The sequence below is a fragment of the Chaetodon trifascialis genome, chromosome 8, assembly GCF_039877785.1.
Source record: "Chaetodon trifascialis isolate fChaTrf1 chromosome 8, fChaTrf1.hap1, whole genome shotgun sequence".
Lineage (NCBI taxonomy): Eukaryota > Metazoa > Chordata > Actinopteri > Chaetodontiformes > Chaetodontidae > Chaetodon > Chaetodon trifascialis.
Window position 1 is genome coordinate 17,664,186 of NC_092063.1, and position 27,474 is coordinate 17,691,659.

General features: G+C 42.5%; 1 protein-coding gene across 17 annotated transcripts in view; it reads right to left on the reverse strand.

Moving 5' to 3' along the window:
• Positions 1–788: 788 nt before the first annotated feature.
• kif1b (kinesin family member 1B) overlaps positions 789–27,474 on the reverse strand; it is a 54,817-nt gene continuing 28,131 nt past the window's right edge. For 6 of the 17 annotated variants that reach the window (XM_070968372.1, XM_070968367.1, XM_070968369.1 and 3 more), the window contains 33 exons: positions 27,011–27,117; positions 26,614–26,697; positions 26,099–26,279; positions 25,904–25,976; positions 18,609–18,714; positions 18,485–18,502; positions 17,455–17,603; positions 16,447–16,625; positions 16,152–16,289; positions 14,804–15,055; positions 12,886–13,004; positions 12,396–12,481; positions 11,954–12,083; positions 11,466–11,619; positions 11,134–11,224; positions 10,889–11,007; positions 10,684–10,739; positions 8,747–8,855; positions 8,448–8,514; positions 8,226–8,310; positions 7,641–7,746; positions 7,216–7,242; positions 6,206–6,320; positions 5,966–6,099; positions 5,799–5,860; positions 5,559–5,704; positions 5,201–5,461; positions 5,030–5,101; positions 4,760–4,881; positions 4,470–4,622; positions 3,997–4,189; positions 3,636–3,754; positions 789–3,547 (listed from right to left, as the gene is read on the reverse strand). In XM_070968372.1, coding sequence (XP_070824473.1) covers positions 3,505–3,547; positions 3,636–3,754; positions 3,997–4,189; positions 4,470–4,622; positions 4,760–4,881; positions 5,030–5,101; positions 5,201–5,461; positions 5,559–5,704; positions 5,799–5,860; positions 5,966–6,099; positions 6,206–6,320; positions 7,216–7,242; positions 7,641–7,746; positions 8,226–8,310; positions 8,448–8,514; positions 8,747–8,855; positions 10,684–10,739; positions 10,889–11,007; positions 11,134–11,224; positions 11,466–11,619; positions 11,954–12,083; positions 12,396–12,481; positions 12,886–13,004; positions 14,804–15,055; positions 16,152–16,289; positions 16,447–16,625; positions 17,455–17,603; positions 18,485–18,502; positions 18,609–18,714; positions 25,904–25,976; positions 26,099–26,279; positions 26,614–26,697; positions 27,011–27,117 — 3,856 coding nt within the window. In that variant the 3' untranslated portion in view covers positions 789–3,504. The remainder of the gene's footprint in view (positions 3,548–3,635; positions 3,755–3,996; positions 4,190–4,469; positions 4,623–4,759; positions 4,882–5,029; positions 5,102–5,200; positions 5,462–5,558; positions 5,705–5,798; positions 5,861–5,965; positions 6,100–6,205; positions 6,321–7,215; positions 7,243–7,640; positions 7,747–8,225; positions 8,311–8,447; positions 8,515–8,746; positions 8,856–10,683; positions 10,740–10,888; positions 11,008–11,133; positions 11,225–11,465; positions 11,620–11,953; positions 12,084–12,395; positions 12,482–12,885; positions 13,005–14,803; positions 15,056–16,151; positions 16,290–16,446; positions 16,626–17,454; positions 17,604–18,484; positions 18,503–18,608; positions 18,715–25,903; positions 25,977–26,098; positions 26,280–26,613; positions 26,698–27,010; positions 27,118–27,474) is intronic. The other 11 variants (XM_070968374.1, XM_070968368.1, XM_070968370.1 and 8 more) reach the window with 4 other exon arrangements.

A 27,474-nucleotide genomic window follows, 5' to 3' on the forward strand; every position in this document is an offset into this window, starting at 1 on the left:
ACTTTCTGCGAATTCCTGATATCATTTCCTGGCAGAAATCTGCTCCTGGAGCACACAAATATGGGAAAGTTGTAACATGTAAAAACATGTAACGATGTGAGTCTAACTGCACAAAGGACAATACAGACAGGCAGCATCGTTCTGCTAATGCACAGTTTGCACTTTTATTGTTGCCTCATTCACTAAACAGCTCAATGGTGCAAGATTACCATACACAGAATTAGGATATCTGCATGACACATCTATGCTATACAGCGAATGGATTATAATTATTACAAATACAGTAAACATATTTACATTTTAATTCAAGCTCCATACAACACAGATATTTACAAAATAAGTATGAAAATGAAACAAGTCTGACAAATAATGTACAGTGTTAATGTCATGGTTTGTCGCTTTTTTTCATGAACAAATCCAAAGGGAATGCTGTTAACTGATATTAATTGTCAGAGGGGAAGATGGGAAATATCATGGCTAGTCTTGTTTGAAAGGCATCAATGGAAAAAAAAGTGTTGAGGTGAAGAAAGACACCAGCAAAACAATAGTATACTGTCATTTTAGATGTCACTAGCTACTTTGTATTATATTCCCTGATATATTAGAAGAAAAAAAAAAAGAGTTAAAAACCACCTTTAATTTGTTAGAATTCAAGAGGCTGGCTAGCGCGTGTCATGAGTAAATATTCTTCAAATCAAAGCAGACTTCCACTCAAACCACTTTCTAGTTAAGAGGAAGCACTAACTAACTCACCTCCCCTGAAAAGACGCAGTGGGTTTACATTTTAGTTTTTGTTTTTTTTTAATGATGGAAAAACACACATCTTCATAGTACATTCAACGCTCTTCCACTTCAGACCAGAAGAGGCTGCCACACCATCATTTGGTTCATTCTGAGAAGAACAACTAAACCGCACAGACTTTATTTGATCAGTTAGTTGAACCTTTTATTGATATGTGCAAAGAGCTGCAAACTAATATATACATTGCAAACAATAAATACACAATCCCAAATAATATACTTCTGCAAATTAGTCACTGAAGTGAAAATGTTTGCTCTGACAGGTATTCATGTCGATATGTATCTCACGTGTGGAGCACGCTGAGGTTCATGTGAGGTGCGTTGCACTTTGAGCTCTGATCAGTGCATAGACTTCTTCTTTTTCATTGTCATTTTATTACATGTGTGGCTTTGCTGACAGACGAAACATTTTCTCAGAAATAAGTTTTTGTTTCTCTGACCAGCAGGTTGGCTGACCTGAGGGCAGTGACGCTCTGCAGTTTGAACTCGCTCTGATTTCCGAGAATATTTTCCGTCCTTACATCAGCAAACGATCAACATATGTTGCCAATAATGTCCCTAATGCTCGTAGCAGGCGGTGGCTACCTCTGTTTCAACACCTTTAAACTCTAATGTCCCTTTCGCATGATGCAGTTGGCATACTGCTGGTTGGTTGGCCAGAGTTTTTAATGCCCATCTGCTCTTCTCACAGCTGTGCCATTTGTGGAGACAGAGGCAGCAAAAATGAAATTCACCAGGAGCCAAATGTGGCTGCTGTAGAGCGATGTACAGAGCAAATATTTTCATACACAATACCAGAAATAAAACCTTTGAGTATATGTCATCCCTTTAGTACCACTTCTTCCTTTCTAGTAAACCTTTCTTTTCCTAGAGAGAGCTATCCAGTGTAGCCTTGATATGTGCTCTTATCCGTGTTCCTGATACTCAGAAATAATCTTGGACTCAACATGTGTGATCTGCCCTTGTCTTGCTATAGATATGTGTTAATGTGCAAAATAAGGTTTAACACCAAAAAAGTTGGTTAGAAATTAAGAAATAAATGCCCTCTGTTACATTTCATATAAAACTTCCCTACAGAATGATTAAAAGCATAATGACAAAAACAAACAACAATGTTCATAATTAAGGGAAAAAAAGTCAACCCAGTGAGAGTTAGATGAGTTAAGAGGTTTGAATTCAAGAAAGCAAACAGAGAATGAACACATGGTAACCTGCGGTGCTGCTGGACAGTGAGCTCCTCACTGTCGTGCATGACAGTGAGGGGAGTCGCGGGGTCGACTATCATCTGTCCTGCAGGCTATGTGCTAGCAGCTTCATCAATGAACTACTGGCATCAAGGCTAAAGCATTGCAACTTCATTCTCGTTCCTGTTTCTTCCTCCCATTTCACCATCTTCTGCTCTGTCTTCAGGATTACACATACGTGACGCTTAAACTAAATATCAGCGGATGTTGAGGCTCTCTTGAGGTCTGAGGCTCATCACATCGGTGTGAGAACAAACAGCTAAGAGCTAGAGGAGCTGAGAGGAATGTCTTAAATGAGAGTCGTAACTACCACACTGATCCCAGAACAGACAGTATGTACAAATCACGCGTGTCTTCCTCCTCGCCTCCTTGAAACCCTGTTTTTTGGGAAAATCATCTACTCCTGCAGGAACGATCCTTCCTATTTTCACTGATCAGATATGGAATAATCTTCAGATATTTTTGCATGTTTCTTCAGTTGGCATCTATTTTTGATGTTGACACAAATGCATGATTGGACGTAATCACTCACTGACTGACGGCACTATCGGGGGTTGGAGTTGGTGTATGTACACGGACTGAGGGGTGGGATCTAAGTATCACAGGGGTGGCAGAGGAAAGCCAGTGCTGTCCTCAGGTCTGGCTGAGTTGGGACAACTTTTTCAGACTTAACATTTTGATTCTAAAGGCTGTTTAGGACGCGTTGGAGGGGAAGCTAGAGGCAGCGGCCTAATGCAGATCTCACAAAGAGAAGTAAAACCTATGAATTCATTAGCAGCAATAGATCTTGAAGTATCCTTGCTTTCTGTAGCACAACGTAAACTGATAGGTCACACGGAGAGATTTGTTCATTTTCCCTTCATGGTTTCAACTCTAAGTATCTGACTGGTTTTAATTCTTTTCCAGTAAGCAAACCCGGCCTTCTCCTGAGGACTGCTGCAGTTATCATGCGGGCATATTACTAAAAATAAAATAAAATAAAACTCTTCTCTGGAGACGAATAACACTGATAGAGACGAATATCTTACAGATGATTGGCAAACGGAAAATCAGTGGCCTGAAAGAACAGTTACTGAAGAATCGTGCACACACAAGTAGACTATTACAACATGCTACTAGTTAGGGACTTAGGGAATGACAACAAAGTGGAACAAAAATCAGACCCAAACATTGTCATAAAACAAAAACACAAAAGGCTGAGGAGGAAGAGGAGGTGGAAGGGAAGAGAAATAGAGAGGAGGAAAGCTAAGTTGGCAGAGGGTTGTTGGAGGGAGAAGGGGAGGCAAATTCCTCTGGAACTGAAACTTTTAGTCGCATGAAAGGAGACTTAAGCCACAAGTCTACTTACAAGAGAAAACTGTCAAGAATCACAATGATTAATAAGTGTTAACACTTGGTATGTTCAAAGGCTCTCCACAAAGACTGGGAGCCGTGGTTTCCCGTGTGCCGCTCCACTCACTCAGTTCTTCATTAGGCCACTGCGCCTCCTCGCCAGCTTAGATCTGTGGAAACAGGATTTTCAGGTGATGAGAGTGTAGCTCCTGCAGAGTGCAGAGCAGCTGTCAGTGTGAGACGAGTGCGTACGTGTACCTTATTGTTCCCGCGAGCAGAGGGTTGAACGCGTACAACCAGTCGTTCATATCTTTCTCGTTGTTGGCCTGCAGGAGGATCCCTCGATGTTTTGTGCACACAGCAAACGTGTTGGGAGTCTGAAAAGAAAATGTCAAATATTTGTCTTTGGGGTTCTCCATGAGATACAGTAAAGTGCATACACGAGTTTCTGAAGCAGAAGAGCCAGTTTTTGAAAGCAGAGTAATCACTGTACACGTGCTGTGTGCTTCCTATGGATGTGCTGATAAACCTGATACAGTGTGAACATTAGTATTCAACTGTTGGCAGTGACTACCAGATGCTGAGATGCAGGAATATGCTTGGTGACTTGAGACTCTACCTTGAGCATGGCCTGCTGGTCTTCACTGTACTCCACCTGTGCTGTGGACAGGTTGAGGACACCCCGCTCCACCGGGTCCTTGTCGCTGTTGTAGATGAAGACGTAGGGCCGGCGCACAACCACAAAGTGCTTCACCCATGAGTTGGAGCGCGGCTCCATGAAGCTCAGGAAACCTTTCTTGGACACGACCGATCTGAAAAAGAGCAAAGTAAAGAGATTAGTTAAAAATCTCTGTCATGTTTTTCTGCAGAAGAAAATCAGGTTTGTTCCAGTTGAAACCGCCCTGGTTCAGCAGTTGAAATCCAGCCACATCATTTCTGCTTGGATTGGAAAACAGGATTATCTGCTTTTTGGGGGGCTGTGAGATGCATCTCATATTGACTTTTTTGTAAATCGCATTGCTGCACATAAAAGTGAAAAGAAAAGCCCTCAGACTTAAATAACAGCAAAAGAGTGAACATGTCGGCACACACCCTGGCCTCATTTCTTCAATATCAGGCACCAAGTTGAGGAACTCGTTCTTTCCAGCCCGCGCTAGATAGGAGGTCTCCAGAGTGGGAACCATCGGGAAGTTTTCATAGTCTGAGCAGGAGGGACTGGAGGCACGGGAGCTGTTCTCTGGGGTCCTTAGGAACAAAGCACACTGTGTTAGCATCATGGTGACAACCTGCCACTAAACTCAATCAACACATTTGAGTATGAAAGTTAGCTTGGCCCCAGCACTGACAGACATTCAGACAGAATATATGAGTTAAAGGTTTACTTCTGGTCTATGGAACCACAGCGGGAGTCAGACAGAGAAGGGCAGGTGGAGGAGGGGGTGAGGGTGGCGCTGCTGAAGCTGGTCACTGATGGGTCACGTCCCATTGGTGAGATGTCAGACAGCTGAGGAAAAAAGAGCGAGACACATTTGTTCAACACACTGTTTCACTGCTTTTACAGCTATGTGAGAACCGCTGACATTCAGCAGAATTTAGTGGATTTTAAAATGTATGATATAAAGTTAAGAGCACTTGAAGTGGCCATTACTCACCTTGCAGTCACTGATACTGTTGACCACTTGGTTGTATTCACTGTTGAAGGTGTGTGTGAGGAGGCGCAGACACTACAAGAGAACAGAGATGAGACTGATCTGTTCACAGCGGAGGAGGAGAAGCAGCTGTTTCCAGTCACAGTAATACAATAACAGCGATTTTGCTCTCACCTTCGTAGCCAGCTCCTTCTCACGATCCACCAGGCTCTCGATGTCGGCCGAGTCATAACCGCTGCTCTCGCTGGGCGTGATGGCGCTTTCAAAGGTGGTGCTGGAGATTTGCGAGGAGATGGAGGTGGAGGTGGACAGGGTGCCTGAGCTCATGCTGGGGGACAGCGACTCGCTCAGGGACTTGGTGGTGGGAGTTGGTCCAACGGGAGGCGCATCCCCGAGCTTGTCCCTCAGCAGGAGCAGGTGACGGGTCTTCTCCACCTGGATGGATGACACAGGCAGGGTTAGATAAAAGTTCTGTTTCAATTGTTAGAAGACACTTTAAGATTGCAGGTGAATGTAGTGTTCAAGGACCCACCTCATGCAACTGCTCCATTTTCTCCAGCTCCCACTGGTGCTCCACGATGAGACTGTCTCCTCTGGGCCTCCAGCCAGCCAGGTTCTCCTCTCCACGCACATAAGCCACTGATGTGTCCAGGACCTTCCTCCTCCTCCGCTGCATCCCTGCTCAGGACCAAAGCACTCATGAGAATGAAGCTCTCGGAGAATTTGTAATAAACTGTCAGCTTGTCTTAAAACCGATTTTGAGTCTGCTCACCTGGGCTCCCGGTGTCAGACATCTTGCACAAGCTGAGCTCGTAGATGCCAGTGACTCGATTGCTGCAATGAAGCGGGAGAAGAGATTTAAGTAAATATAACGTGATCCAGCTGTCTTTACTGTGGGTGATAGAAATGGTCACAATATTAGAATCTGAAGTCTTATACCAGTCAGGGGTTTTTGAGTATCCACTCCCAAAGAGGTTCCTGAGGGAACGTGGAGGGGAGATCTTTGCATCTCGGGAGTAGAAGACCATGCAGATGTCTTTGGTAATAATAGCAGGCTGGATGCAATGGTCCAGCTGTGAGGACGAGACGCACAGAGTGTATTAGCTGTGCTGACTTCCAGAGGGGTGAAATAAAGAGCTCAATGCAAAAAAGGCGCAACACAGAAGAACAATGCCTGACCTCCAGATATGCAGACAAGGTCATATAGATCTTCTCTCCATAAGGAGTGACTCGGTTGAGCAGAAGGGAGTTGTGCAGGGAGCTGTCCCACACTGCCTCGAAGCGGTAGAAAGTCCTGAAGGTGGACAAAAAAAAAAAAGAATCTTCAGTTAATGGACAAAATTACAAATGACCTCACATAGTTTTGCCTCCTATAAAGTCCCAGTCAGTGCTTAACAAACAACAGAGATTGTAGGGTGTGTGTGGAAACAGCAGAAGTTATAAACCTACAAGAAAACAAGTGCAGTGACTGAAGTGGCCCTCACACTTATTCCTAATCATGACAAGACGTGAGGAAGCACACCGAGGTGAGAGCTTGACAATAGACACAAGGTGATCAGCCACAGTAGTTAACAGGAGTGTCAGGAATGTGCCGATTACGGCGAGCTGTGTGTGTGACTGACAGACAAGCAGAATATAGGGTTTATATGTATGGCTTTGAGGAATATGTGCAGATGTATAAACTAAAAGGAATACATTCATTTGCTGCTATTTTACAGCATATTGTTTAAAAGATCTGTGTCCACTTGCTCTTTAAAATGACTGCTTGTGAGGCTTTCAGGGTTTACGCTGTTCCAGTCTTTGGCAGCAGGGGGCACTATTACCAACAGACTGGGAGAAAGATCTGCCCTGTTGGTGTCTCAATGGCCTTGGTTGTTACTGACTCACACAGTGAATAACAGCTGACAGAAAGCATTCATTTGGAATCTGGGCACCACAGAAGATCAACATACCATGACACAAAGTGATACAAAAAAGAGGGCTTGCATTTGCATGTAAGCTTGCCTTTATTCATTCATAAATAATTTGGATGATTGACGCAAAATATTGATGGAAATATAGGCAGACCTAATGCAACATGCCAACAAAAACACAAAGTGGGGAGAACTTATTTCTATGAATCTATCAGACTAAAGAGAAGCATAAAGGTCTTTCACAGAAGGAGCCTTATGTTCTCTGGTCACTGGTACCTATCAATATCCTTATCAATAGAAAGCCTGAGCACATTCAAGAGTCCAGCCGCAGCAGGAGGAAAAAGAGAGTGCACAGACAAAAAGAGAGAAGCACAGAGAGTCAGGCAACAGAGACAATGGAGCAAATTAACAGCAGTGAAAATGGGAATGGTCATGCAATGAGTCCACTCTGCCTTCAGCTAATATAACAAGGACACACACAGACAGATGCTGGCTGACACGGTTTGTAAACAGTCTCAGAGAAAAAGAATTCAGTCATGACAAAATAAGTGAGTTGACATTTGCTGTGTAAAAAAGAATATGCGCAGAATGTCAGCAGCAAACCTTCAGGTAGTGCCAATAAATCAATGGACTGACACCTTGAAATGTTGTGTCTACTGAACATACGCTGGATTTAAGAGGCGTGCGGGCGTTTTAGCTACCTGTTGGAGTTGTGGGACGACTTGATGTTCTTGGCAGAGATGATGTTGAGGGACAGGACGGCATCGGCGGCGCTCTCGTCCACTTCAGCCTTGTTCCTGATGCGACCTGGTGAGACACAGAGCAGCACAACATGTCAACATCCTGTCATCACAAGAGCTCAAAAGGCTTCTTCTGGTGGAATATAAATGGCTAATACAGCAGTCATAATGTCACATTGTCCAGAGGCAAGACTCCAACCACATGGCTGCTTACTCTGGATAAAAGTGTCAGCAGCTGAAAGTCTCAAATGTGAAATGCAATTATTTTGGCCACCAGCCACAGCTACACTGTAAACTGCTTAAAGAGAGAGGCAGCCTGAAGCCAAACAAACACAAGTCCCCAGACTGGAATCAGGGCTGAGGAACCAGTGAGAAATATTTCCAGTACTGACCCACAAACTATGCTCCCTTTGAGACAATGAAAGGTGTCATATTGTATTGTCAGGCTATCCACTGACTCTGCTGTGTGAACAAGGAAGCAGTGTCTCTGGTGCCTGTTTGCTGTAGAAAGGTAGAAATAGTAATCCCTGAGGGACGACCGCTCACCCACGACCAGCTCGCGAACGTCCTTCCAGTGGAGCTCGCTTCCCTTCTCGTGGATGAGAGTCACCGTGATCCTTCGCTGGATCCCCTGCAGCACAGATGACAAGAGCTTAGGATCAGAGCAGAATTAAGCCTCTAAATGTTTCTTAGGCAGAGGAAATGTTATTTACTGGTTTACAATAAAGAAAGTGCGATGTTGGTTGGAGCTGTGTCGATCTTCAGTACCTGGTGCAGTAGGTAGGTGCCATGGCAGGGCAGTCCTCCACTGTGATCCACTACAGCTGGGATGTACCTGTGGAGGGAGTGAGGGAGGTCACACTCAGACGGGACGCTTCAAACAACACATCACATGCTATTCTGCAAGGTTATTTGATGAATTGCATTCAAAAATAAGATATCCACCAGTTTACACTTCTTATTATTAACCCTGCTCTGCTCTCTGGCTCTCTGTCCTAAACTGACGCTTCTAAAACTTTCATTGAACTTGTCATATTAGGCTTTTCTGTGTTTGTGTGGACACTCACTCTCCAGTGGGCTCCAGCTCGCTGATCTCAAACCAGACCAGCAGGTCGTATTTGCTGACACACTGACCCAGGTTGGACTTTGTGATGGTGTTCAGCTTTGTGGCTGGAACTGACACACACACACACACACACACACACACACACACACACACACACACACACACACACACACACACACACACACACACACACACACACAGTTTGAATATCAAAATTGCAATTTACCTTAATTTCATTGGGAACTCATGAAAATAATGGATAGATAATAAAGCAATATTTTTCTGGTAAGTCACTATCTATTGATGACAATGATGATTGAGCCTATGGCCTCCTGATGAAGGCCCTTGCATCTGCAGTACTATGCACTGGGTGTTTGTGGTGGTATTCCCAGAAAGAAAAACAAGTGGTGGACATTTAGTGACAAGTTTTACATCACCCAGCAGTGGTTGGTGAGGGTAAGCGGAGCTATCGCAGCAGACTTGCTCTTCAACTCGTGTGTGAAGCGGCGTATAATTACTGTCTCAGAAGCCATCATTCCCTTTTCACTGTCACGCGTACTGGGGACTTTGAATTGTTATGCAGGCATGGTGCTGACTTCTAATTGATTGACATGACGTCACGCAGGCGTCACTGACAGGATGTCTGGGAAGTGATGTCCAAAAACATACCTGCAATTACTGCTTATCACCATAGGTGTCGCCATAGAGAGCAAAACAGAGATCTTCAAGATTGTTATTTTAACTGTATGAATTGGATTAAGAATGGGAGGCTGGACATGGGACATAAACACACTGCTGACCCTGGACACTGAGCCTTTAGCCCACACACATATACTGTGATACCAATATTTAAAGAATGTGTTAATCACAACACATTATGGGCCATTGCTACTGAAATAAGATAGACACAGAAAAAAGGCAATGTAATACATCTTCTTAAAGTCCCACAGATGCAGGTACTGAGATGGTACGAGGGGCTAAATCACAGATTACACTACCACTGACAGCCCCCTGCTGTCTGACACACATCAGGATTATTTTCCTGTTGAAAGAGGCTAATCTCTGAGGCACACAGCTACATTCATTTGTGTTGAAATGAACATTATTACACATGAAATCTACCATAATTGGACAGCAGCTGAACCTATAAAGCCTCTGGATTCTGATTTATGCTGTGAAAGCAATGTCAATGATCTTCTGTGATTATAATGAATACTCATTTTATCATTTGGCTTAATATTCAGTGTATGCAGAAGATTTACCTCAAGGAGTCGGCTCAGGCCAGTTTGTAAACGGCATGGGGAGGGTTGGACTGATCTGACTGGACCGAAAAAGACCTGCAGCGAGGTGCAGCAAACACAACCACTGCAGAGCTCTATCGTGCTACTGCCTGCAGTCACGGAGCACCACAGGGGCAAAGCACAGCACTAGTCTAATCACTACAACACAGGTGCATCTAATGCCTGATCTGTTAGCTACTATAGTGTCCGCTGTACCAACCATGGTGCCTGGGCACAATAAGCACAGTGTCATTAGACACTGGGAGGAATGGGAAATGCGAGAGCTGGTCAGCCTCGTCCTCCAGACTGGCCACAGCAGAGGAAGCCAGGGCGTTGGCGTGCTCGGACAGCGTGTCCAGCACTTTGCCATTCACATAGCTGCTCATGAGGTAGCGGACCAACTCTATCTTTCGGGTATGGTCTGGGGTTTGGATGCATGATATTACACAAATGGAGGAGACGTGTGAAAAAGGAGATGTGGAAGAGGGAGGGCAGAGTTGGATAAGAGGATTATGGTTGGTGGGAGAACGATTAAATAGGAGACAAAAAAATCCAGAGAAAGCGAGAAATGAGAGAAAAGTGGAAGGAAATATGAGGCATGCTGACATCATAAAATGAAGGTGACAGGTGCAGAACAACTGTTAGGTAAAATGCTTACCTGGTTTAGACAGAGGCATGGGGATAGGATAGTATTTTCTTGACGGTGTTGGAGGACTAAAACACAAAAAGCAATTCCAAAAATCAAACAGAATCTATATGGTGTACCAAATATGTATTATTACTGCATTGACAAAACATTTTCTCAAGTGATATTGCATCTCCAGAGAAGAATTTTCTTCGTTTCTCTAATTAACCGCACAAACCTGATGAGGTCCTGGCCATGAAGATGAAGCGGGTGCTGCTGGTAGTGGCCGAACACTTCAAACACGATGGGCTTGCTCTTGATGTACTCAATGAAGGACTCGGTGACCTCGACTGAAATCTGCTCCAACAGTGAAAACAAGGTGTCAAAATTAAAATGAAGCTATTAAAGAACAGGTGTGTGTGTGTGTGTGTGTGTGTGTGTGTGTGTGTGTGTGTGTGTGTGTGCGCGCGCACGCGCACTCACGTTCTGGACGTGGTAAAAGCCCAGTGGAGCTCCTTTGCCAGTGTTCTTCAGAGGCTCAGTGGAAAAAGCCTCATCATGACGATGCAGGAAACTAAGGAAATCACAAATGAGTGTCTCTTTGGTACATAAGACAGCGAGTGTCAATAACTTTTAGGATTTCATTAACAGAACATGAACGCCATATATTAGTTTCAACAGCATTACCTTTGTTAACAATTCTAACATAAGTAATGATTTCTCCATTTACAATGTTACTACTCTATATTAACAGCCAGAGAAAAGACACCACATGAGTTACTGGAGACTCCATTTGTTGAGGATTGTGGACTCACTTGAACTGGCAGAAGATATCTGCATACTCAGGTGGGACGCCGTTGGCCTGCAGCACAGTTACACGGAAGGTAAAGATGCTGCCAACCTCCAGCTGACCTGCCAGACCATCTCCAAGACTCAGTTTGGTCTCTGCGATGTTTCCCAGTTTGAGGTCTGAAGAAAGCCACAGGGGAAGGATAAGAGGACTCATGCTGTGATTTAGTGAAAGTGACGACTGTGCTCTTTACAATCTGCATATGAATTCTGTGCTCTAAACTGGTTTCTGCACATTACCAAGGTTGTGAATTGTGGTAAAAAAAAATCACTAGTCAAATAGCCTCTGTGCACATTCCTTCACAACGTGAGAAAAACTGCTTTAGTCTCATTTCCATAAGTACACATTCAAAGTCCTCCTTTGCGTTCAACAGGACCATCTGCCAAGTGTGTTTCCCATTGGGAGGAGAGGTCGAAATTTACGAGTGGAGAGGTGAAGGTCTGGCAGTCGTACCCGTGTCATTGATTCTGTTGAGCTCCTCTGAGGGTGTGATGACCTCTGAACTCTGACCCTGACCCTCCACAATGCGCAGCTCTTCCAGGGACAAGCCAGAGCGGGTCATAACCGTGGAGGGAAAGTCATTCTGATTGGTCAAAAAGGAGACAGAAGGAGGAGGATATTAGCATATAGCTGGTGGGGAGGAAAGGAAGAAACAAACCTCCACCTGTGTGAATGCATATCATTGTGCAATACTGGATGAATATGGCTGAAAACAATATTTGCCCATTCTTACATATATTCATTATTGAAAACAAATATGAAAAGAAGAAACTCCAACAAAACACAACTTCTTCTGCTGACTTTAACCCAAATATTATACACCCACTCTCTGTCACACGGGAAAAAAAAGTGTGTTTTCAAATCTGAAGCTACTTTCATCTGACTCAGGGCTTGCCTTTTTGAAGTACTCATCATCAAAGGAAATCTTGGCGGTTCCTGACTGTCTAACTCCTGACCCGTAGTCTGGAGCCTCCTCGTCAGCTGCAAAGACACAAACCATCCTCTTATCAGGATCTATCACAGACACAGCCGACTAAATCTGCAAAAGCACATCAAAAGGAATACACAGAGAATCTAAGGACATTTTCTCTTTGGAGAGCTCTTCAAAATGTTTTTATGCTGATATCAGGACGTTAAACCCATGCATTTATCCAGTTATTTGGTTTGAGTGAATGTCAAAAAGATATAAAAGTGCCACATCTGATTATGAATAAGTGTGTTTTGAACTGCTCCACTATATCATAACAGCCGTACTGTTCCCCTGAAAGTTTGATAAACATAAGATAAACAGTCGATGATATCACACGTGAGTGGACAGCAGGATATAACCTGTGCATGAAGATCCCTACAGTCTTGCTCATTAGAGAACATCATTAATTACTCACCAGCTACAGCCTGAACCCCCACACGCAGGAAACCACGCACCTCGCCCTTCTCTGTTACTATGGCAACACGGTGCACCAGTGGCACAGGGTACAGCAGGTTGCTCAGGTACACGAAAGCTCTGAGAGTAAAAAAGGACGACAGAGAGACATGAAAACCTGATTCTGGTGCAGAGTGGAACGACTGCTACGGTCCTTAAATCCAGTTTTTCTTGTTATATAACTACTGTGTTATCTATTGCATTTAATTAAGCCAACTGAAAGCAAATGAGATATCCATTTACTGAACAATGCCTGCCTAGCCACACAGTGACAATTTTCTGATAGCTCTATATTAACTCTCCTTTGACTTAAACATCTTATAATGTGCACAAATATTTCCAGTGTTTAGCATATTAAGGACTACGATACCATACAGTAAAATATTAGTGACGATTTTGTTAAGGGACGAGAAAAACCAAACCAAAGAAGCAAAAAAAAAAAACAACGTGAACATAAACCCAGACAAGCTCCAGAGCACTGAAATCAGCAGCAGGTTAAACCATCCACTTTATTAAGTGTATGAAGTGTGTGACAGGGCGATGACAGGTCGCCTGGGATGCAGCAGTGAAGGCTGTGAGAGCGGTTTATTGTGTCCTGTTATGGCGATGTTAGTCTCTCACTCACACGCTCACTGACATTTTGTTTTGTACGACTTGATTTGTTTTGCTGCACCCCTGGTGACACACTCTTTTCTCTGGCGCCCCTCTCCTCCTCCTCCTCCTCCTCTCCCTCCTTTTGCAGGCTCAAGGCCAAGGCGGCGCGGACGAATCAATCTGTGAAATCTCTGAAGTCATAGTGACGAAGGTGGCTGAGTTCTGTCTGCTGCAGAGTCCGCTTGGCTTAGAGCCTGCATTGATCTGTCGTCTTATTCTGAGATTGGCAAGCGCCGTTTATTACTAAGATATGATGCTGACAGCGCTGACGCTACAACCTCGGTACAACGTGTGCTGTGATTTCAAATGCTGCTGCAGCTTATTATTGCATCTTGACAATGAATTAAAACAAATACAAGTAAGCATGATTACTGTCAACTACCAGTGAGTTAATATTAACTGCTACATATACCAAGAGCAATGTTAAAACAATGTTATAAAACCACATGGTTTTATGTAATGTAAGAAATAAAACAAACAAACAAATAACACAAGTCTTAAAGGTTTAAAAAAAAACATGAAATGACAGACAGCTCATCAACTGAGACACAGCAAATCCATGTACTTCACACACACACGGGAGTTAATGCAGTCGGCGCAGTGATGGTGGCGGGGGATGAGACATCATGTGGGGAGGATGTGGAGAGAAAAGGATGGCGCCTTTTCAATTTTTAGGAACTGAGACTAAATTAAAAGTAACTCGTACAAAGGAGGCCTGTGAGCACAGAAGTATGACTAATCACATTAAGTCCAAAACTGGTCCAATTTATCTCTGCAAAGCTGCTGTGAATACATGATCTGATTCTAAAATTATTCCTTCACCGAGGAGGGCTTTACTGATAATTAATAAGCAATCTGCTTAATGTATTTGCTTTTTAAGACTCTGTTTGCTAGGTACCAAAAGAATACATAAGATTATCTCTTATATCCTACATACGGCTGCGTTAATACCTACTGAGGCCTGTTGTTGTCCGACCATCTATGATCATCTATTTCAACATATACTGATCAAGAATTCATCTATGAAATGTATTTTAATAAATATTACCATGATGCTGTTTTTTCCTCACCTGCACTCATTAATCTGTATTACTTCCCTCCCTCTGGTGTACTTTGCTCTATATCTGTGTAATCACAAATTAACTACACTACAAAAGCCAGCATCTGCCACAAACTGTCCCAGCCTGTGTGTGGGGGATCTGGGAAGGCCACTGGCAGTCACCAACCTTCCCACCAGGATGAACCAGGGGGAGCGGTCATAGAAGGGGTCATGGCCGTCGCTGAAGATGTCCGAGCCTTCCTCTGTGCCGGCATCCGAGCTGGTGTCGTCCACAAACGCCTCATCGTCAATCAAGTCAGACATCTCGCTCTGGCGCTCGTCCGCCAGCTCGGTGATCTCGGAGTCGGTGGTGGAGAAGGTGGGCGAGGGCGTGCGGTCGGCCAGGCGCTCATTGACACAACCGTGGAAGATGGGGGAACTGAGAGGTTTGGTAGTTTGGGGACAGTGGCAAGAACCAAGGAAAGGTAACAGCGGAGTGACAGAAGAGTTAAACAGGCCACTGCAGCGCATTCAGTATGGCTCAGAGGTGATATTTCACTTTGGCTTCGTTTTTTCACAAATGGTAGTTTTCTACAACAAATAAAATCAAATCACATAAAAACATAACATGCTTTTGTATCATTTGACCCAACATTAGCTGTACATTCATTGTAAAGATGGCACATGCTCACTTTTTTCTACCTAATGATATGATTAGCTACGTCAAATCAATTGAGACTTTGAAGCTGCTGAAAAGGCAACAGAGGCAGGTATTACAAGAAGCTGCCAAGTGTCACAGCAGCAGTTTATAGAAACAGGACTATTTTATACCAAAATGAAATGCCACTTTAAAAGGATTAACGTATAAAGCTTCTAATGTATGCTGGCTGAAAGAGGATAAAATACAAAATGCGGCAAATTTCCACTTTATCCAAATCCACTATGCTGTTGTGTTTGCTTTTGTGTGAACTGGAAGGAATATCAACATGAGAGTGGCAACAGACACAGAACAATGATGCAAAGGATAAAAGAAAATGACATAATATAGGATAAAAAAAAAGACAATTCAAAATGTGATGTCAAATAAAATGAACAAATACAAAAATGAATGCTGATAAGTGACATGAACTCAAGAGCACAAAAAAAACACAAATGTAACATCAAATTATGAGCATGACAATAAAAAAAAACAGATTTATGATGAGAAAAAAATAAAAATAAAACCAGAGATAAACAATAAATCAAGATGCCAAAATATGTGAAATCACTGACACACGTGACTTGAATGAAAAAATGCAATCTGTGTGACATAAATTGACCATGAAGATGAAACATGGAATGGAAATAAACGAATGCACCCATTTTAAATAAATAGATCACAAAAGCGGCTATATTGAATCAGATAACCACAAAGACTAAATGTGTAACTAAGAACTCGAGCAGGCCAAAACCACCACAGCAAACAGGGTCCACACACTTAACAACAGTCACACATGCAGTATTGTACGTAGTTCTTGTGCAGTTGCGATACATACCTTCCCACAAGTTTAAACCAATGGAAGCGGTCATAGAAGGGATCATTTCCTGTCAGAGTGCCCTCACCCTCCTCCTGGTTCGTGGAGGCCATTTCTCCAGCACGGTCGTACATCTCTCTCATCTGGTCCAGCCTCTGCCTGCAAATGACGACAGAGTGCACTTAACATTAATGAGAAGCAAACAGAGGATATACGGCTCATGTAATGGCTGGAAGGAAGGGATGCAGCTAGATGTCAGTCTAACAACAAATCTAGCTAAAACCAGAGCTAGTTTACAGTGTGGAAGGGGCATTACTTGAGTTTATCCAGGGACCAGTAGTGTGTGGCTCCATTCTTCAGGTCCTGAACCTCTACGGCTACCACGGTGCGGGGGAAAGGCCTGGAGTCGCGCTCTTTCTCTGGCTCTGGCGACAGGAGCTCGGGGGGCAGCGGAGAGTACAGCGTGTCTGTCAACAGGACAAACTGGAACTGGACCTGAAAAATGGGAGAGGTGGTTGGGAAGAGAACAACAGAAGGACGACAAACAAGGTCAAGAAAAACAACAACAAAAATCTAGCATGAGAATCCACTCTGATCAGGATCCGGACTTTGAACCTTTTATTCACGATTTGCTGTCTCACTGTCTTTTGTAGCCTGTTCTGTTTTACTGCAGATACACCAGGGACCATACGGCAAGGTTGAAAGGTCAAACAAATCTATACAACCCTCCATTTTGTGGTCCCTCTCTTCCCAGCATCCTCTGGGGGCAAAATGCTAAACCAGTTAACAACAGTGGACATAAATCACAGAGGAATAAAATGTGAAATCTGAAAATGTCTTTGTGATAGATGACCTATCGCCAGTGGCTCAAACTGGACAACAATATAAATTACACTGGTCTCCTGATGGGGAAGGTGGACCAAAGCAGACCAGCTTTTGATTCATAACATGTCATTTCTCTATGTGACAATGAGTCAACACCCGGCTCTGGATGATTTAAAAAACACCCTTCTGCATTATCTAAAAACACTGAGATCCCAGTTTAATACATCGTCAGCATCACGGGCTGAATCAGTCAATCCTCTGATGCCTTTCATGACATCATCATGCTGTCTCGCTTCGCAGCCGAACCTGATCGCTATGAGGGTCTTAATGTGGCTTCCAGGAGAGTACGCTTTTAGAGGACAGTTTGTTTTTTGACTCATTTAGGAGCACTCATTTTGTGTCATCTTTTATGGGTTTTTCTGTACCCTCTACGCCAAAAAAAACCTGACCTCAACCAATGCTAAACTACAATCAAGTCAACCGAGAAATTTTTACTGACTTTCTTCTTGAGCTCGACACTGATGGCGTTGGCCTCCTTCAGGTAGACGGCGTTTCCCCACAGCTGGTCACGGAGGGAGGTGAACTGATGGTACCTCCACTTCCTGAAGGCCCACTGAGCCAACTCAAACTCATGCTGAGTCCACGGCACTGCAGGGAGACAGCACACAGAGGTGACGTTAACATGCTTATATATACATAAACACACGCACAAAGCAAACGCACATAAAACCAAACAGGATCATACCAGTTTTACTTGTTTTAGCCCAACCACAAATCTACTGTGCTTTACATTACTGCCTGCAGTTTTAGGTGATCCATCAAGTGTTGTCACCTTTATTTTAAGTCAGTATTTCTAGCAAGCAGTGACTGTGCTGAAACCCTTTCTGATGTAATGTGTTCAAGAAGCTGAAGTAGAAGTTGAATCCAGCTGCTTTAGGACCAACAGACCAACAGGCAGCAAATGTGGAAAATGAGCTGTTTCTTGTATAAAGCCACAGTCCATCATCCAGATGCAAAGAAAAGTTTCACCTCATCACCATTTCAAATTCAGAACACATGATCAGCACTCTCTACTTGATTAACAGCTTTATTCCAGAGAATATTTTTGTAAACATGAGGGCAAAAGAGTGCATTTGTCCTTATTTGGTGAAAATGTGTTTACTGTGGTAAGATTCTGTGAGTTCACTGTCATGCTGTTCTGAAAACCATGGAAGCCAGCGGCTCGTTTGAGAAAGCTCACGTTGAAAGGCTGCTTGCTTTGGAACCTTGCTGCTGGTTAATTACAGGCTGATTGTGGTTGATGGGCTTCAACATGAAAAACTGTGAGTATGGTCCTTTAGACTTCAAGTAAAATGTTTCTTTATGATTAGCAGTAGGCTGTATTTCAAAGGAATTAGAGGATTCATTACTCATGGACTAGTTTGACCCTGAATGAGTAATTAGTATGGTGATATTAACGGATTTTAATTAGTCTGAATGAAGTTGATACTACATTCTTTTGATGATAAAACTGAAGATACTATACGCACATCCCAGTAGTTTGGGCTCTGGACAGAAAATGTGGAAGAAAACATTTTTAGATTTCTATAATTTTTGGGCTTAAATACAGGAAGTACAGAAATATCTGCAGGACTGAAGATTCACAGTACACACCTTCCTCCTCCTCTTCCTCCTCCAACTCTTCTTCATCCGGTGTCTCGGCTACCAGAGAAATAGTCTCCACCTGTTTCTGAAGTTCCTGCAATTTGCTCTCGTACACCTGGACACCAACACACAGGGGACAGAGAACATGGACAACTGTCCATCAGCCGCAGCACCAGGTGAGCTCAGCCAGCCGTCTCACCACATTTCAACCCAGCACACAGGATTATCAGGTTTACTACACCTTCTCCATTTTTAAAATCAATAATATTTATAAAATTCACGTCTGCTGTCACTGATAAAACTTAAGACTCAATCCAAAACTAGAAAGCAGAAATAATTGAGGAGCTCTGTTCAAAAAAGTTAATAATAAGCGAATAATAAATACTAATTTCTACTTGTCATTGAGTTTTGTTTTTTTTTTCTTCTAAAATTAAAACACAATGTCCTGGAAATGAAATTTCATGAAACAATGAACGAACTTCTATTTGGAGAGAAAAGGCGAGAGTGGAAGATGAGAGGTGTTGGTAGAAGCTGAGTCAACTGTAATCCAATGAGGGGCGCCATCATCATCAGAGCAGGACAGGCTGTGGTCCCGATGACCTCATCCTGTTTGTTCAGTGTCTTGTGGGAAGACAATGCAGCCTTTTCATTTGCCGTTAACCTCCTTCCTGCTGAGTTCCTACCAACAAGCTAAAAGCTGAATTCTCTCCCTTCAGACAATCTTTGGAAATCCAGTAAGCAAGTTTTACTGAATGTCGTTACAGAATCTGCGTGGGGCTGCTGTTGTGACACAACAAATACCATAATACACCTTGTAAATATATTGTACTTGGAGCATTTTAAAAACATGAATATCTATATACTCAAATAAATAAATAAAGATGGAAAGGGCTTTATTTAATGCCAAAAGGCATGCTACTGGAATGAGGTAAATGTCAGGAAATCTAAATGTGGGACATTGTCATGATGTAGTATTGAATGATAGGTATTCTGCAACTTGTAAGAATAAAAATCTGTTCTACTTTCACTACTTTCAATGTTTTAAAAACGGCTGTCTCATATGCTCACTCCTGTGTAGTGCATGTGTGTAGGGATCTGATTCTGTCTCTAAACTGGTTCAACAGCAGTATAAAAACAAATACCACCCATATACTATAACAAATAACTGCACTTGGAGCATGTCATTTTATTTCAGTCATACTTTGAAAATAAACCTCCAGCAACACAGGGATTCAGTATATGCTTCCTTTTCTTTTTTTTTTTAACCTGTGAACACAGTTGTTCACATGTTTACTGTATGTTTGCACAAAGTGCTTGATTAAGGAGCAACACAACATGGTACAGAGCCACAAGGAGGCACTTGATACTGCAAATTCAGAAAGCAGACGCACAACACTCAGACACTTTGAACTGAGACCCAACACTGACACAGAGTATGTATATTTCAAAAGAACAGTACACTGTACATTGTCCATTTGATGTTGTATACGTTCCAGCTTACCCGGTCACCATCAGCACCACTAGTGCATACATTAAATAACACGTGTTAATGGAGCATCTATTAGGCATGAAGAAGTGTAAGCTATTGCATGCTAAGATAGTCAAGGTCATGAGGCATAGGGTGGAAAGGCTAGACTTGCATATGTCACTATATCATTTGGTTTTGTTACAGCATAGTAAGGCAGAATATATACTGTCAAAACTAATAGTAGAAAACACAGGAAATCATTTCATCATTCATTTTTTTGATAGTCCTCAAAGGTCTCTCCCATGCTGCTGAGTGTCTCTGCTTCTCTTAAATGATTTGAAGGCCATCTGGTATTGAAATGTAATAATTAATGGGCTCTTTTAAAGCTACGAATGCAGCAAGGCAAAGACAGATTGACAAGCAGACTCGCTGCTTATTCAAATACGCATCAGGTAAAGCACAGAGACAGAAACAGAAAAACCCGACGTGGACGACTGATTTCATGGACCACCAATCTGACGTATCCAGGATGTGAGAGCATGTGGCATTTCATGCAGCTAAACCGAGGCAGTCCTCAAAATCTCCTTTGACATGGAGAGTTCTCCCAAATGACATTATGCAAACGCTTCAAGTCCTCGTCCTCCCTCCAACATTTTTTAAGGCGAGTCTTTGGGAACCATGACAACAGTCTGTAGGACATCCAATTGAAACACGGTGAACTCTGTGCTTACTCAGTGAACCACAAACCCAGAATGCAACTTTAAGGCTCAGCTCTTGATGTGTGGACTATACAGGAAGAAAAGGGAAATGATTTTGAACATGCTGGACTGGTTACTGTGAAACTCTGATAAAATGTTGTGTTTCCTAGCATTTCAGCACAGTGATTTATATATTTGACAGGGTCTTTAGTAAACTACAGGGCTCTGAGAGAATCACTCATCAAATCATTCTGGATAGAAACATACCAATATAAAAAAGGTGGCTAATTTGTAAGGGTTTTTTTAGTGGAGAGTAACTTATTGCTTAACATTAAAATGTGTCTTAACTAATTCTACAGCATATTTATGACTTGAGGAAGTGCAAAATGCTGAAATACAAGCAGGTGGCAGTTATATATTTGAAATAAATCAAAAAAAGAAAATTTAAGCTTCAAAGATTAAGTGGCTTTCTAAGAATTTGAATAAATCAGTATGTTATTAATAAAAAGTTAGTTTGGTTAGATAAGTCATGAGGTTTCCTTTGCAAATGTTAGCTGAACCCTTGTGCACGAGTTCTGAATTAAAAAGAAGGGAAAGAAAAATGTCGCACAGCAGGATTAATGCAGTCAGTGCATAAAAAGGCACTTTTTGAATACTACTGTCTTTGACCACTATTTCAGTCTATTGAAAAGGCAGTCACACAATCAAGTAGTGCATCAAGTTATCCCATAATCAATCATACTGGTCTTCTGATTCCGGATCTAGGCCAATGATGATTTATGACAAGAAATGTTTTGAGGTACAACACAAAATGTAAAATTGCAAAGAGAACCGATTCTTCCATCCTAACAATCAGTTACATGGTACATTGAAAGAAATAAATATTGAGTGTTTTTATGTTCCTAATTTGGGCTACAACAACAACAACAACAACAACAACAACAACAAAAGTCTAAATGAAAATTAGACACCTCAATGTGTTTATACTGTAGTGGCTAAAAACATTCATCATAAATCAATACTAATACTAAAATGGCACAGATGTAAACTCAGAAATTCAGCCATGAAGATAATTTTGGCAAATCAAAGCATGATTGATGAATTGTCGCACATGTTGAAAATTGAAAAGAGTCGGTATGGCATGCCTTTTCTTGAAAAAAAAAAAAAAAAGTCCCTTTATCATCTGTTGGCTTCAATTCCTTATGACAGCTCTCCCAACACTAGTGATGACAGTGCACACAATGCGGCAAAAACTGATAAAACGGCATAAATGATGATGATGATGATGATGATGATAAAATGTCTTTTTTATACAATACAATACTTTTGGGTGAACCAAGGACACAATGATCAAGTGCAAAAGTCACAGTCAGTTTTAGCTGTTCGTCTCACATGATTGTGAACTGTTGTGATCTGTAATGTGTTTGCCTACTAAAAGTATATCGAACTAGTTCCTCATTCCACGAGTCCCACTCAGACTGTCGTCTCTCTGCTGGCTTTTAGATTAGGAGCAGACATTTGCCTGCGCATTCGCGGAGGTGCCTGAAAGTTGATTGGATGGTTGGCGTGGTCATTGTGGTGGTACTGCTGGTAGCCATTGAATCTGCCATCTGTGTACATCATGCTATTATAGTGGCAAGGGTGCTGTTGATGGTGTGGCTGGAGATGTGCCGGCTGGTTCTGATGGTGGCGGGGCTGATAGAAAGCCTGCGTATGCCTCCTATTGCTTTCAGACTGCTGCAATGACTCCATGGAGCCAGAGGGCCGCTGGCGGTGATTAAAAGAGTTGCTGCGGCCTCGTTCATGGGGCTGCTGATGTTGGTTGTTCCTATGGTTATGTCTGTGACCCTGGCTTAAACCTTGCTCCAAGTCTTTGCTCCTGTGCTGGACTGATGGGCTTTGCAATGGGGGAGTGATCTGAATAACTGAAGCAGCCATCTGTTCTCTAGATTGTACTCCTTCTTCAGCCTCGATTTCTCCTTCTTCCGCGACCGCTTCTTTAGGCACCTTTAGCTCAATGACCTGCTCATCTGTAATTATGATATGAGTACCAGGGCTCCATGAGTTGCGGTGCTTCGGGTTACTTTTGAAAGGGAAGCGTAGCTTGCGGTCTTCTGGAGGAATAAAGCGATGTGGTCCGGTATTCCGGCGGAGCTGCTTGGAGATTTCTTGTTGCTGAAGGTTCTTGAGGCGTAACTGCTCTTGACGCATCCAGCGTATGTGGCCCCCTCGCCTTAGGGTAGAGTCATCTCCTGCACTTTCGCATGTTTGTGAATCTACATCCTCTGCATCAGGCTTTGGGGGAACAGGAGGTTTTGCTTCTCGAGGGCTTGGAGCTATGGCAGCACTAGTAGAGGTGGCCATGCTAGGAGGCTTTTCTTGTCCCTCTGGGGTGATGAGTGGAAGAACTTTTTCCATTTTAACCATCTTGTTCCTGAGAGCACGGATCTCCTCATCCTTCATGTTATTCTGTTTCTTCACCTCGTGCAAGATGTCCTCAAGTTTATCTATGTGCACTTTTAGGTCATCCATGACAACCCCTCCTGGTCGAGAACCATTGGTGATGACATCCTCAATGCGCTCATCGCCAACCCCGACTGTGTCCCAAACATCCCGTGCCACCGCTCTCCACGAGTCCCGCTCGTTGGGGTCCTTCTTGCTGTAGCTTGCACAGAGCTCCTTCATCTTCACAATGGCCAGTGCCTCAATTTCCTGCCGTGTGTGGCGGAAGTCATTCAGCGCCACTTCATAGCAGATTTCTTTGACTGCCTGGATCTTCAGGTCAGAGATGGTTACCCACTTGGAGTCCTTGGTGATGCGGCGCCGCTGAGGGATCTGGTACATTTTAACTGGCTCTCGTCTCTTCCCACTGCTGGGGAGTCCACACTTTTTCACTATGGTCTGTAGCTTGCTGGGGGGCAGCTTTTCCCTCAAGGAAGTGATCAGCCTCCAGCTCTCTTCACAAGACCTCTTATCAGAGTCATCCCCACTATCAGAGTCTCCATCCTTGAGAAAACAACACAGGAAACAAACCAAATGGTTCCCAAAAAAGGAGAAATTAAAATGGGAAATCAAAGAGAGGATGAAAGGATGTTTTTTTTGTTTTTTTTTTAAAGAATGAATAAAGGTATGAATATGCAACATGGGAACTTCAACCATGAGTAAGGTCAAAGTTACATCAGAATATAATTCTTCGCTTAGACAGTTCAGAATTTTGAGAGTCAGTCCACTATTACACTCTGACTATGTTATCTAAATAGTTTGCATACATCATTGCTATACAAGATGTATGGCAACATGCAGTTCCCAGAAATATGCACATTCCCAGAATATTGTTCAAAATAAAGATAGAAGAACAAATGAAAATCCAACAAACAGTGGCTTCCATTGACTTTCTTGTCAGTTTGTCGTTGTCATATTTTCTCTACTGAAATTGTGACAGGGATATGAATAAATCTACCTTCATTACAACTGTCACTTGTTGTAAAAACAAGGCTTTTCACATCTCTGAGATGGGGATATCAGCTGTAATATTGTTCCCAATGTTGCATATTGATATTAAAAGTAAAGGCAAAGCATGTCTATTATGATTAGAAAAGAAATATCAATAGAGGATAGTTGCTGATTGGAGCACATCTGTACTATTTTGTGATATTCCTCTTCTTAATTGAAAATTTTGCGATTTGAAAGCTGGATCCGAACACATCCTACAGTGGCATGCATGTAGATGGATTTTGGAGCTTTCCCCCTTTAGTCCAGAAGGTTTGAGTGGCTTTAGTATTAGTGGTAAGTTAGAAGACAGAGTGTTCTTGCAGTTGATCAGAAAGCCAGTAGAGAGAGGAGAGGCAGAAGTGAGGGTAAGTGTTAATCCACTACAAGAAAGATGTTAGTTGGAAAAAAATGCAGTTTCTCATTTTTTTTTTGTAGACAAAGTACATTACAGATCACAACCATTTGGTACATATAATTCAGGTCTTGTGTATGATACTGTATCTATGACTAGAATTGCACATGTTGGGAGTCTGAACCCTACGCCTGTAGCTCTGCACATAAAACCACCAGAGTATGGAAGAGGTCTGTGATTCACTGATTCAGCTGTAAGCAGTGCTAACTCTGTTGTTGACCCATGTCCTCAGTGTGCTACACAGATGCCAGGAAAGGCTAGCAAACAGAGGTAGCCAAAGAAGTCAATGAGAAACCACATTGTCACTATCTGTCAAAAAACTACAGCAGGATTTTTTTTGTTATCACAATGCATTGTACATGTCAGCAACTGCATTGAAGAGATGAAACTCAGGACAAAACAGAGCAAGAAAACTAGAGTAGAAGTCTAATCCAAGCAAATCAACAGCCACTTCAAAGTTGACCAGCTCAACAGCAAACACTGCAACTTAGTCCAGAACCAGTACTGAAGGAGTTAAGAAAACATGCTATTAACATGAACCGTGCAAAAGCAGCGCAGCATTATTGTGTTTCAATACTGACCAATATTCAATATGGGTTTAAAAAGAATTTTGATCTTAATATCAATTCAGCTTAAACTGTAGGATGCTGTTTTGCAAGATTCAGATCCACTATAGAGGACACAAGAAAAGTGAAAACAGGGATTTGGAAAGGGGAAAGCTTTATAGTCTAATTCTCACTCAATCAAACTGCTACAGAAAAATCAGTTAAAACTCAAGAGGAGGGCAAGTAAAAGCTCGTCCGTCCCAAACCAGAAAAACTTCCATGCAAGAAGAACAGACATGCGCCAAGAATAAAAGTGTCTCTCAAACACACGCACATACATACACGCACGCACGCGCACACACACACACCTCAAAGGTGTCAGAGCTCAGAGTGAGAATTAGTACTTGTCAGATTTAAATTGACCACGTGAAATCCAAAAAACAAAAACTGGCATTCTAAATGTAATTGGCCATAAAAAAACATGCTTTAACTTTGAAATCCATTTCTGAAAGATTCCATAATTTCACTCAAAAATCACACACAGAACATCAAATAAGGTATGACTTAATATCTGCTAATCCCACTCTGCAGCTACTACTTATTTGTCTACATGACGATTACAGAAAACAGACTGAGGCCATAAAATTCACAAAGTGGGTTTGATTCAATTCCAACATATTTGAACTCACCAGTCGCTGTTGCTCCAGAAGCTGGTCTGCTTCTTCCTTCTCCTTTTTGTACAAGATCTCCATCTCAGTGAGCCTATATCATACATGAGTAAAACATATTGTGAAATACATCACACAATTCATATTTGAAACAAATCAGACCACTGACACTACGAGAAATGCCTTTAAATATTGCTATCAGGATGGATTGCGTACCGTTTCTCCATCTCCTGCTTCATGTCGATGCCCTGCTTCTCCAGGAGCTCTCTCTGAGCAAAGGTCCAGTCCACCGGCTCAACAGGGGTTTCGGCAGACGGTGTCTTCTCCCTTTCAGCTCTGGCCTGTTCTGGGTGGTTGAACCGGAACACGTGGTTCTTTCCCATAATGATACGATTACCTGAAAGAAGATGGGGCACACGTGTGGCAGAAATAAGCATGGAGAGCATGAGGGTAGTGAGGACATTGCTCCTTCGGTGCTGAAAGGACAGTGTAAATGTATAAGCACCAACTTTTGTTTTTGCCGTGTTTTTTTTTTTTTTTTTATTAAAGTAGAACATCACAAGGGGTGTCATGATGTATAACTGACTTAGGAAGCACAAGGAGAATCCCCTTATATGGATTCAATTATCTATAGTTATTAGGAAATCGGTTATTTCATCTTGGCAGATGAAACGATAATACACACTTAAAGATTATTTACAACTTTATTTACAAAAATGAGTTCTATCCACCTGAACGAAGCTGGATTGCATCCTCAACACGCTTGCCGTTGACGTAGGTTTCTGATCCCTCGCAGGGCACCAGCATGACGATAACTTCAGCAAAAACACAACAAACAATCATCAGTGACTCATTCTAAGATGCTCATCATCATTTATCTTGAAATAGTAAAGGACAAATATCTCATCTGGTGTATGCAGTGATTACTAACATTTAGTGCAAACCGTTTCCATTAACAGAAGATGAATTCTGGATCTATATTTATACACTAATTTCCCCCATTGACCAAGTGCCTACAGTTGTTTTTGCAGATATTTAGGGGGGTATCTGTCTTCAGTTTAGATAGAACACATCCTGGCATACGCAAAAAGAATGACAAGCCAGCAAATTCATAATATGGTGCCTCACCATCTCCATTGGCATTCCTCTCACTGCGGAAGATGCAGTGCTCTTCCTTGATATGAGCTCCACTTAAGACAATGTCCTGTCGTCTTTCAGCATCAGCCTGACCCACCCTGAAACAATCACAGAGGCCATTTTGAGAGAGTGAACACTGCGCTCTCATTGTACTGGCAACCATTTCGACAAGAAGTCAAACCGAACCTTTGGACCATTATTTTTTGACGGCAGCACTTCCAAAGCACTACAGTTTCTCTCATCTGTGATTCCGTCATCTATTATTTCCGCTCTGGAGTGCAATTGTAAGAAAATACTCAACAAGAATAGATGACTGACGGGGCCAGAAGGACAAAGAGGGGAGAAAGGTAACTTTAGACAGTGAGGCTTTTTGTGATCAGTGGCAGATTTTGAGGTTCTTCTGACTCTGAAATTTCCTCTTGCTTAACATCAAAGGAGGAAAAATCAAATGCAGA